The 12,775-nt window shown below is 31.9% G+C and overlaps 1 protein-coding gene across 1 annotated transcript; it reads left to right on the plus strand.

Annotated features, from left to right (window-relative positions):
• The first annotated feature begins 317 nt into the window (after positions 1-317).
• On the plus strand, positions 318-12,377 carry LOC149258921 (histidine-containing phosphotransfer protein 1-like). The gene is made up of 8 exons (XM_089442052.1): positions 318-453; positions 571-701; positions 910-978; positions 1,458-1,529; positions 1,682-1,754; positions 11,019-11,131; positions 12,121-12,193; positions 12,327-12,377. The coding sequence occupies exons 1-8, from the start codon at positions 394-396 to the stop codon at positions 12,375-12,377; spliced, it is 642 nt and encodes a 213-aa protein (XP_089298178.1). The 5' UTR covers positions 318-393.
• The last annotated feature ends 398 nt before the right edge of the window (positions 12,378-12,775 follow it).

A 12,775-nucleotide genomic window follows, 5' to 3' on the forward strand; every position in this document is an offset into this window, starting at 1 on the left:
GGTGGGAATAAAATTGCTTATCCTTATGTTCTCAAAAGAACATATTATTGAGGGAAAAAAACATAACTGATATTCATGAATCAAGTGGAAAGAGAACATATACTATGAACCTAAAAATGACGAGTATAAAGGCAACCACAGACCTGGTTCTGCAATTTTGGGGGTCCAATATGCCCTGTAATAGAAAACAAAACCTTACCTTCGAATTAATGGAAAGGGAATATTTTGGTACCGAACGGAGCCTGCTGACGAGAGGCAGAGATCCTCATGGTGTCTATAAATGGATGAATAATGAATCTACAGCTTAGGTTTGAGAAGTTTTGTGAGCTATAATAAATATTGCCTATTACTTGCTCTCTAGTAAAGACTAGGTTTGAGTAAGAAAACTGCAATATGGCGATTACCGAGCTGCAGCAACAACATGTTAATTTTGTCACAGCACTTTTTCAAGAAGTAACTGATGCATTTTTATTTGTAACATAATCATAGTTCTATTCTCATGAATATTATACTCCAAGTATACAAGATATGGTAGCTGGCCTGAATGAAACTTTTGGATTTGCGTTTCAGGGATTTCTAGACGAGCAATTCACTCAGCTTCAGCAGTTGCAGGACGAAAGCAATCCTTATTTCGTGCAAGAAGTCACTTCGTTATTTTTTCAGGAATCGTCGAAATTGCTGGCCAGTTTGGAAAAGACAATGTATCTTTACTTACCCTTTAAACTATCTGACTAATATTCTGAGCTAGGGAGTGCAACCATGACAATGAAGTGATAATTAATAGAATTAAATAAACACATCAATCTCTCCCCGGTGCAGGGCTGTAAAGCACGTCACTCCCCTGGTATGGATATCAAGTTTCAAACTTAATTTCACCGAATTTTGAATGCTTTTAGTGTTTTCATGCAGCAATCGAGAACCAGTGGACTACAAAAATCTTCAGTCCTGCCTGAACCGTTTCAAGGGTAGCAGTTCAAGGTATCTCTTAGGATTGGACTCCAACTCACAAGCATTGCCTTCAATAATTTACTAAATCTTGTTTCTGCGTTGCCTTCAATTATTAGAAAAGCTTTATAATGGAATGTTAGAACAGACGAGGCATTGGTTAATTGTCAAAAGTCAATTATGACTTTATCGCTTTAATCAATTATGATAATCAATTTGGTTTTTATGATAATTAATAGAAGATTAAAAACATTTTCTCCTAAAAATATTTTGTCTTAAATTGTAATTATAAATTGCTATCAAACCCTCCAAGGGTTATTAGCTCAGTTGTTAAAGTTCCGGTTGCTAAGTGGCTAGTTAGGAGTACCTGACCAGTTGTTGAGAGCTTTAGGGTTGTGCCCTGATGCAGTGACCACCCAATATCAGTGAACCACACTAAAAAAATTGCTATCAAATTCTACAACCTACAACTCTACAGTTACTTATCTATCAGGATTTTTTTGCATTAACAGCATTGGGGCACAGCGCCTGAAAAATGTCTGCATAGTATTTCGATCGTGCTGTGAAGTAAAAAAGAGAAACGAGTAAGCAGATGATCAAAGCCATCAACTTTGTGTAATTATTACTGTTATTTTCCATTCTCTGAATAAATTCTTAAAAAGTTATGCCCTCATAGCACCAGCTAGATCCAATTGAGTAAAAACATTTCACTATTTCCTTTGTCAATGCAATGCAGATGCTTGCAGTGTCTGCAAGAACTGAATCAGGAATATGACCTTCTCATGGAAAAGCTGGCGTTTCTGTTCCAGGTAATCAATGATTTAGAAATACAATCTCTTCTTACATTCAAAACACTAATACAAAATATTCTTGCAAATTCAAGAATTTATGATTTTGTTTGTAACCTATTAATTTTTACCTGTGTTTTCTGGTAAATTGCAGCTTGAACAACAAATCCTACGAGCTGGTGGAACCATATCCCTGATAAATTAAACTTACTTATCGTCTGTGGAATTAGCGCTCTCCCAACTGGGCTTTGATATGGGATTGTGTTTCATAGTGATATGTTTAGAGTTTAAAATATGGAGACACTATGACACATGTTCATAGGCACATTGATTCATGTCAATTAATATTAGCACACATGGTAATTAAATTGTTGTAACTCATATTCTGGAATGGACTCTTTTCAATACTTTATTTTGGGTCTTCGTTTGTTATTCTGTGTTTTTTTAGATATTTTATTTTGTGGGTTACTTTAGGATCTATATCATATGTTTTTTTGACATTAAATTATAATAAGAAGAGTTTATTTAATTATTAAAGGTTGTCAAGGAATAGTAATTAATTTTATTTTTAATAAGTGGGGAAAAATAATAAGTAAATTAAATTGGGCATCTTATTTTCTCTTTTTTCCAATTCCTTTCTCATTGGTAAAAAGTTATTATTAAAATTATAAAAAAATATTATAAAAAAATTTAAATTATATAAAACATTACAAAATTCTTTGGATAAAATATAATACAATTATTCTTTAAATAAAAAATAATAAAAAAAAAATTGGCCATCTTGTTTTCTATTTTTTCCAATTCTTTTCTAATTTGTAAAATGTGTTTATTAAATTTATAAAAAAAATATTATAAAATTTAAATCACTAAAATTGACATCTTAAAATTCAAATTACATAAAACATTACGAAATTCTTTAGATAAAATATAATATAATTATTCTTTAGATAAAAAATAAAAAATATATAAAATTAGGCATCTTATTTTCTGTTTTTTCCAATTCTTTTCTAATCTGTAAAAAGTTATTATTAAATTTATAAAAAAAATATTATAAAATTTAATTCACTAAAATTGACATTAAAATTTAAGTTACATCAAACATTACAAAATTCTTTAGATATAATATAATATAATTATTCTTTAGATAAAACATAATATAATTTTTTAATTAAATATTATCAAAAAAATTATTTATCAGAAACATTAATTTATATGGAATATTTTAAAAATAATTAAATATATTTCTCTTCCTTTTAATAATCCTAAATTTTATTATATTTGAAAATAACACAAGCTTAACTTCAATTATAATATAATTTATTGTATGGAGAGGTTTTTGACAAGTAACATTTACAAATAATATTATTGGTATTATAAGCTAATATGAATGAGATGTGTAATTCATTTTGTGTTTAGTTGAAATATGACTTTTAAAACAAAAAAGATGTGAAATATTTATCCATACTATCATATAAATTAAAATTATAACGATTCATATCAGTAATTATGAGATTTTAAAACTTCACTTTAATTAATAAACATATAAAAAATTAATATTTAAAATAATATTTTTATATATAATTTATTTTATGATTATACCATTTAAAAAAATAAAACTATAAAACATGTCAAAAAAAAATGTTATGCATATTGGTATGTAGATATATGTGATGTGAATTTTAATTAAATTTAAAATATGAATATACATAAATGTGAAATTTATATATGATATAAATAATATTATAAAAAATCAATGAAGATGTGTTTTAATTCTAAACTTATCAAACTTTTAAAAGATCAAATCTCTCAAGTATAAAATTTTTAATAAATTTTGTACTAAAAAATAATTGCATATAAAAATTTATATCATCTTCATATTAAATTAATTAAAGATTAAAATAAATGTGTACTTACTTATTTTTTTTTATGAAATTGTACAATAAATTATTAAGTTAATATTATTTCAAGTATTATTACTATCCTAAAAAAATATCTTTCACATAAATATTACAGAAATAATATAGAGAGAAAAACATCTAATATTATACAAATTGAAAAACATTTATTGTTATGCCAATTTTTTTTTTGTACTATATAAATAGACTTAAAATTAAATTTTAAAACAATTTAAAAATAAATTTATATATATAAAATAATAAACCAGTAAACAATTAAGTAAATTCAAATAGATATCTATTAAACCCTAAAGCACATGGACGACAAAGAAAGGCCCGTAGAGTAATGTTTAGTGGGGCCCGACGGGCCATTTCCCCGTTCCCTGATGATGTGTCTTGTCGTTTTCTATCTTTTGGGTTCTTTGGGTGGTCGGGGTGACGGTTGTGGTTGTTCAGCCACAGGGAATGGTTTGTCCGGTTCGGCCTTTTGGTTAGGTTTTTTGCAGGCTTTTGAAGGTTTTGCCATGGTTTTGGGTTTTTTTTGGTGTTAGGATCTTAGTCTTGGACAGGATTACCTGCTCTCCTGTGTTTGTATAAATTGATAGATTTCTGTAAATTATGTTTAATTTAAAGAAATAAAAAATTAAGCTCTTGTTTTAGCAAAACAAATATATATAAATATAATAAAAAAAATTATTGATAAAAATAAAAATAATAAACCAGTAAACAATTAATTAAATCCAAATTGATGTATAGATACCTATTAAACCCTAAAGCACATTGACGAGAAAGAAAGCTCATAGAGCAGCTATTTGACGCAAACAAATAACGTCTCCTTATGCTTCAATATCCTGGTAGGAAATCACTACCGTCCAAATGGGAATAATGAGTATATCATGAAGTTATAAAGGTGGTGGTTGTGGATTATGCACCTTACATATTGGCATAAGGGAATATTAATAAAGGTGGTGGTTGTGGATTATGCACCTTACATATTGGCATAAGGGAATATTAATAGATCAAACCAGCCAACAAAGTTGAAATTGTCTCTATGTAGTTGATCATCTTATTATTGAAGAAAGTTGTAGTTATAGTGATACCCTTCCTTCACTATTTCGACCATGTTGGAGCACTTTGATCATAGCGATATTCTTCACTATTTTGGAGCAAGCACTCTATACGATGAACAGATTTATAATGAATTGTGATAATTTTTTATTTATAATTTTTTAAAAATAAATCTCAAATATTTATTTTTTTTGTAAGCTTCGGCGGGACCCATCTCATTTTTACAATTTTTTTTTACAACATTTTGCAACCTCGCAGGATTCAAACTTGGGTGGGGTGTGAAAGCCATCCACCCCAGCCATTACATCATGCACGTCATGTGCCTCCCAAATATTTATTTTTAAAACAAATATTTGAAATTAGAATAAATTAAGAATTAATCAAATATAGATAAATGTATGATAGATTTATATCAAAATTTGAAAATTAATATTTTATGACTAAATTATTTATTCAACAACATTGAATAAACTATTTCAAGGGAGGGAAGTTCACTTTTCTCCTTCCCATTATCCATATTATATTATTGATATCGATCTAGTTTAATTTTTTTATTTCATTCTTCTCATGAACTTTTGCAATGAAAAGGAATTACAATGAGTATCATATTCTTTCTATTTCTCACTATGTGGTCTCATACAAATGGGATTATAAGTATGAATTGGTAGTTATTTTCACAACTGGTAGAGCTAAATAAAAGTATTCTAGAATTTTTTTTTTATTATAGAAATGAGTTATACATTAACCATTGTAATTTGAAAGTCAAAACCTTATTTCCTTTTCCCTTTTGTTTTCTCTTTTCACATCTTAATTTCAATCCATTTTCCATCTACATATGTTAGATTCACAATTATGCAGGGGCTAGGGGAGTGGTTGTGGTAGTAGGGTGAGGTTGAATTACTACACGAAAATTTCCTACATATTTAAACATTCATAAAACATAGCCAAATGTTATCACATATGGGTCACAAAATATAAATTAAAACTTCTTTATAACAAATGCTTATAGGCACCAACCCATTGTTACAGAATTTATAGGACCAACCACTTGTTACAAAATTTGTAGGCACCAATATACAACACACACAAATTCCCATATTGTAATGTTTGTGGGCACCAACCTATAGGAGACATCAATCCACTTTAATGTAATATTTGTATAAACCAACCTACAAGATACACTATTCTCATCCACTACAATATTTATAGGCACTAACCTACATGACACACCAATCCCCTCTACTAAAATATTTGTAGGCCCCAACATACAAGATACACCAATCCCCCTATTAAAAATATTCATAAGCACCAACCTACTTCACTTAGTCTACTTGTTACTTCTAAGTTCACCAATTTTGTTAGTTGCTTCTTCCTTTACTAGGTTTTCTTGTTGCTTCTAACTTCACCAAGTCTTATTGTTGCTTCTTCCTTCATTAAATTTGCTAGTTGATTTTTCCTTCACCCATTCTTCTTGCTACTTTTTCTTTCATTGAGCATGCTTCTTCCAAAACTTGTTGTTTTCTTTCATTTAGCATGCTTCTTCCAAAAGTTATTGTTTTCTTTCAATGAGCATGCTTCATCCAAAACTTGTTGTTTTCTTTCATTGAGCAGGCTTCACCCAAAACTTGTTGTTTTTGTCCTCTTCCCACAAACAAACTTATACAACATGCCACATATACAATTTTTCAAATACAATTATGAAATTTTTACATGAGGTACTTCTATATCTCTCTTTGGATTTATGAAATTTTCATAGTCCAAAAGGTACTCTAAAATAAGTTATAACTAAAAAGAAAAACTAGGTTGTTTGAAGCACATTCTTGGAGCATTCAGGAATCCTAACTTCCACAGGGCCTATATCTAAAATTATAAAGAAACGAAGTCCAAAATTTCTACCATATTTACCAAGGGATCTCATCATATCCTTTATCACATATTTTACTTTCACTTGGAAGATTATGTTTTAAAAATTCAACATATAGGAAATTTTGAGTTTTATTCTTTCCATTATCAATGATTAAATGTTCCTTTTCTATCCATCATTGTTGATGCATTATCTTGAAAGGTAACATTGCCTCCTTTTTCTTCTTTTACAATCATCTCGAAATTTTCATGAACATTTTCTAACAAAAATATCCATTACACAGGACCTTTTACTTACGCATATTTGTATGCGAAATCATGAGCAATATGAATACTTAACCAACACTTCAACAAACCATCAACATGAAACAAGAAATAAATAATCATGGAGCACACATAACAAATGATATGATAACCAAGTTCGTCCAGTGTGGACTATGTCTATGGGCGTTTGGTCAAGAGTGGGGAGGCCACTTCATTAGTCTCTCCAAATGAATAATCAGTACATGAGTTAATACAAGGATGACATTATTCATCCAGAGTGGCATGTCTCTCGCAAGATAGGTTTGCAATGAAATTTTTTAGATGTGTACACAAGTTTGTCTCTAGATAGTCACATACATACTAATTTTGTGTAGTCTCGTATAAATTCTGTGAATTTATTCTGTATGTTGAGATCTATAAGTGGGCGTTATACATGATAGTTGTGTATAGACACCAATATATTTCATGAATGTCACGTATATGTTATAGGGTTTGCAGTACTCATAAATGATGACATTTGATGAATTTTTTTATGTTTACTATTGTCTATAGATGAAGTCTTGATCATGTTGATCTATGTCACACATTGTTGATTGGGTTGAATATGGAATGGAATATTGATGGGTAATGATGCTAAAGTTTGGTGATATTTTATTGGTTTAGTGAATGAAAATGTACTTGATTTAGTGGTTTGTTCAATTTTATAGTAATTCAGTTTGACAATATTTTTAGTGGTTAGTGATTTGAGATCCGTAAGCATGTTTTATGTAGACGAAGCATGTATATACGCAAGTTCTATTAAGAACAATTGTGTACATATTCTGATGTTTATTTTTTCTAGTTGAGTTTTGCATTTAGTTATTTGTTGCTTTAGAGATTCAGGTGGTTTATAGTGCTTAAGTGATTTCAGATTCAATATTTAAGTTTGTCATATTGGTTTGGATTATTGTTGGTGTGGGTCTAGTTTGAAAATATGATGAAAGGTGGCCTATATGTTGTTTGATGATTATTGGATACGTGGATCGAGTTTGAAACATTTTGAAAAGTGGTCCACAAGGAGGTGAGGGTTGCAATTTTAAGTAAGGGGTAGGATCTCCCTTCGAGTAGTAGCGAGTAAATGAGATGAGTGGGTTGGAGCTCCTTTCTAGTAGGAGATCAAGAAAAAGTGGAGGTTGTATCCTCCTACAGGTCGATGTCTGCGTACTAGTAAGAGTTTGCATCAATACAAAATGCAATAAATATTTTCTTTATATAATAGGAAATAAGAAAGAGACAGTAGGGGTGGTGGTTTTCTCCTACATTGGGTTTCCACCTAAAATTCTAGTGTTTTATTTATGTTGTTCATGTGTTTTTATTTACTTTCTCTTTACTGCTTAGTAATTTGATTATGTACTCATTAGGCCAAATCACTAATGGAAGTTAAGATAAATTAAGTAAACTAGATATACATTTTTTTTGTATTCATAAGGGTTGTGTACAAATGCTATTTGCATGAATAATAGTAGCACACAAAATTCAGAATAAGAAATGAAAAGTTAAAGTGAGTTATAAATACTAATTCACCCCCCTCCCAGTATTTTTCCCAACAATTGGTACCAAAACAAGTCCCTGAGAAGAAGCTTGATCGCTTAAAGGGAGATCCATCAAGATGAGTGGTCAAGAAGGAGTATTTTTTGTCAGGCCACCTCTTTTTAATGGAACTAACTTTGTATTTTGGAAATTTGAAATGAAATCATATTTGCACGCACTAGGAGTTGATGTTTGGGAATTTTTTGACAATGGATATCAATATCCAAGATCCATCCCCTTAGATGATGTAAGAAAGAAATAGCTTGAGACTAATGTGAAGGAAGTTAATGCTATCTTGGAAAGCTTGGATGAATCTGAATTTGTGAATGTCATGCAGTTGAATACCACAAAGGCTATATGGCACAAAATTGTCCAAAGCTATGAAGGTGACACTAATGTAAAAAGTGTTAAACTTCAAACATTTAGAATTCAATATGAGACTCTTAGAATCCATGATGATGAAAGTATTGCAAGATTTTTCCTTAGGGTAGAAGAGAGAATTAACTCAATGAAAAATCTTTGTGATGAAATAAACAATTATACTATTTTTGAGAAAATTCTAAGATCTCTAACCTTAAATTTCGATTCCAAAGTCTCTTCCACTGAAGAAAGGAAGGATTTGAATAATCTTACTATTGAACAACTCCATCGGATTTTAACAACCTATGATATAAGAAAAGGGGGTCCATATATAAAATATTAGAGAAGTATCATTCAAAGCTACAAACAAAGGGAAGATAAAGGAAGAGCTTAAGGAAATAAGTTACATTTAAAATGAAAAGAAGCAAATGTTATGAAGAAATTCCAAGTACAAACTCGCAGGTTTAAGGTAAGATTTCTTTTAAATATTTCTCCTATGGAAGAGTAGTTCATTATGCTACTAAATGTCCTTATAAAGAAAATCATTAGAAAGGGAAGAATGTTCCAAAGAGGAGTGTTAAAAGAAATTTTGATAGAAAGAAAAGTTTTTATACTCATGAAGATAGTGAATATTCCTCCAATAATGAGGATGATGCATTAGATCATGATTATTCGATATTTATGGCACTTGAAGAACAATATGTAGATGAATCTAATTATATATTTATGGATGCTCTATGTTGGCTTACGGGGGCTTTACCTAGGTTCAGAGTTATTTAGCCAAACAAATCCCTACACTACTGATTGTTTCGGCATCAGCCCGTGGAGCGTGCATTGAAGTCTCACCCGAAGTAGTATGGGGGGATGCTGAAACCAAGTTTCCACACCCTTGAGATGTTTGTGGTGTCGATTTAGTCCAATTGTGCCTACCTTCGCACAGGTCACTTCACGTACTATTATTTTTTTCAATATCTTCGCGATGTGTTACAATCTTCTTTCGCGCAGCCCTAACTAGGGGTTGAGATGATTTTGCACTGCTACGGCAGCAACCTGCGGTGTTTCCCAAAACTACGCCACATATCTTACTTATCTTCTTAAGAGATCTTAGTTAACTTCGCGTAAACAGATATTTTATCTTGCATTCACTTAATCAACATATTTATATACATTCGCGCATCATATAAATAGTAGAAGTGCAATTCATACCCAATATATTCAGTGCATAAAACAAGAAATAAATACGCAGAAATGATATGAAACTTCTCTTAATTATTACTTCCAACTATTGCAGACTCGACTCGCCCTACGTACTCAGCTCGAGGGGTATGCGCACTTAGCTGCGGACTACTAGGCCTCTGCGCACTCAGCTGCAGAGCCTTCTCCTATTCTACAACCCAAAACTAGACTTTACACTTCAGATCTATCTTGCATATATCATATGTCCATCTTCCACTATGCTATCAAACTACTGAGAACCTCGCTCTATTTATAAAATATCTCTACAGCGGACTTTACAATAACAAAATTAAGGGCGGACAACCCTATGACTCTTTTACAACCTACATGCTCCGCGCCCACAAAATGTGGAGTCTTTACATTGAATTACACTTTTTGACCAAAATCTGGGCTCTAAGCCCCAAAACTTCCATTGGGGGATCCCGTGCCCAACAGGCCTCCAGCGCAAACATCCTCGCTCGCCCTCGAGTCACTCTGTCGGTGCAGAGATATTTGAGCGAAGACCTCCCAATTCTACCTGAATGAGCAGCTGTGTTCAGGGACATCATCAATCCATGGCTGTAGGCATGCCTTCAAAACTACTTCTTTATGCCGAGCAACATCCACATGCTCCTTGACTGCTTTCGCCTTGTGTATCCTCGTGAGCCTCTCTGTAAGGGAAACGCGGTCCCTTTTACTTCGTCGTATATCTGTTGTAGCTTGGGCATCTCTGTCTCTAGGTGTTGTATGTTTGTGTCCTCGTGAAGGGTGGTGAGAACCTTGAATGAGTATGAGAACAACTTTGTGCAGTCTATCATTGCACTATTAACCTCCTCTATTGTTGTTGTAATCGCGATGGAGCGTTGTTCGTTAACCGCGGAATTGAAGGCTACACCTTCAACAACATGTTAATTTTGTCACAACACTTTTTCAAGAAGTAACTGATGCATTTTTATTTGTAACATAATGATAGTTCTACTCTCAATATTATACTTCAAGTATACAAGATATGGTAGCTGGCCTGAATGAAACTTTTGGATTTGCGTTTCAGGGATTTCTAGACGAGCAGTTGCAGGACGAAAGCAATCCTTATTTCGTGCAAGAAGTCACTTCGTTATTTTTTCAGGAATCGTCGAAATTGCTGGGCAGTTTGGAAAAATCAATGTATATTTACTTACCCTTTAGACTGTCTGACTAATATTCTGAGCTAGGGAGTGCAACCATGACAAAGAGGTGATAATTAATAGAATCAAATAAACACAAATATATCAATCTTCCCCCCGTGCAGGGCTGTAAAGCAAGTCACTCCCCTGGTACGGATATCAAGTTTTAAACTTAATTTCATCGAATTTTGAATGCTTTTAGTGTTTTCATGCAGCAATCGAGAACCAGTGAACTATAAAAATCTTGAGTCCTGCCTGAACCGTTTCAAGGGTAGCAGTTCCTTCAATTATTTACTATATCTTGTTTCTGCGTTGCCTTCAATTATTAGAAAAGCTTTATAGTGGAATGTTAGAACAGACTCGGCATTGGTTAATAGTCAAAACCCAATTATGAGTTTATTGCTTTTACGATAATCAATTGGGTTTTTATGATAACTAATTGGAGATTAAAAACATTTTCTTTTAAATATATTTTTTCTTAAATTGCTGCTATAAATTGTTATCAAAGTTCGTGAGAGTTAACTCAGTTGTTCTATTTCCTCTGGTTAAACCTCTACCAGTTGAGAAGTCACTGAATCAAATCCCTTCTGAGCCTTTGGGGTGAGAAGTCACTGAATCAAATCCCCTCTAAGTCCTTGGGGGTTAGCCCTTGGCGGTTAGGCCTGATGTAGCCCCACTCACACTAGCTGAATAACCCTAAAAAAAATTGCTCTCAAACTCTACAACCTACCACTCCAGAGTTACTTACCAGGATTTTTTTGCATTAACAGCGTTGGGGCACAGCGCCTGAAAAATGTCTGCATAGTATTTCGATCGTGCTGTGAAGTAAAAAAGAGAAATGAGTAAGCAGATGATCAAAGCCATCAACTTTGTGTAATTATTACTGTTATTTTCCATTCTCTGAATAAGTTCTTAAAAAGTTATGCCCTCATAGCACCAGATCCAATTGAGTAAAAACATTTCACTATTTCCTTTGTCAATGCAATGCAGATGCTTGCAGTGTCTGCAAGAACTGAATCAGGAATATGACCTTCTCATGGAAAAGCTGGCGTTTCTGTTCCAGGTAATCAATGATTTAGAAATACAATCTTTTCTTACTTTCAAAACACTAATACAAAATATTCTTGCAAATTCAAGAATTTATGATTTTGTTTGTAACCTATTAATTTTTACCTGTGTTTTCTGGTAAATTGCAGCTTGAACAACAAATCCTACGAGCTGCTGGAACCATCTCCCTGATTACTTAAACTTATTGTCAGTAGAATGACTGCTCTACCAACTGGGCTTTGATATGGGATTGCGTTTCATAGTGATAGGTTTAGAGTTTAAAATATGGAGACATTATGACACATGTTCATAGGCACATTGATTCATTTCAATTAATATTAGCACACATGGTAATTATATTGTTGTAACTCATATTCTGGACTCTTTTCAATACTTTATTTTGGGTCTTCGTCTGATATTCTGTACTTTTTTAGATATTTTATTTTGTGGGTTACTTTAGGTTCTATATCATATGTTTTTTTCATTGATTTTTCATAAGAAGAGTTTATTTAATTATTAAAGGTTGTGAAGGAATAGTAATTAATTTTATTCTTACCGAGTGGGAAAAAAAAATTGAGCATCTTAATTTCTCTTTTTA

Source organism: Pinus tabuliformis, chromosome 6 (genome assembly GCF_031772625.1).
Source record: "Pinus tabuliformis cultivar Carrire ecotype Pingquan chromosome 6, CPIR1, whole genome shotgun sequence".
NCBI classification, from domain to species: Eukaryota; Viridiplantae; Streptophyta; class Pinopsida; order Pinales; family Pinaceae; genus Pinus; species Pinus tabuliformis.

Excerpts from the sequence above, each read along its gene's own strand:
- LOC149258921 (XM_089442052.1), top strand. The coding sequence starts at position 394 with ATGGCGATTACCGAGCTGCAGCAACAACATGTTAATTTTGTCACAGCA. Across the intron at positions 1,530-1,681 it reads GAAGTAAAAAAGAGAAACGA|ATGCTTGCAGTGTCTGCAAG; the intron begins GTAAGCAGATGA and ends AATGCAATGCAG. Across the intron at positions 1,755-11,018 it reads AGCTGGCGTTTCTGTTCCAG|GGATTTCTAGACGAGCAGTT; the intron begins GTAATCAATGAT and ends TTTGCGTTTCAG.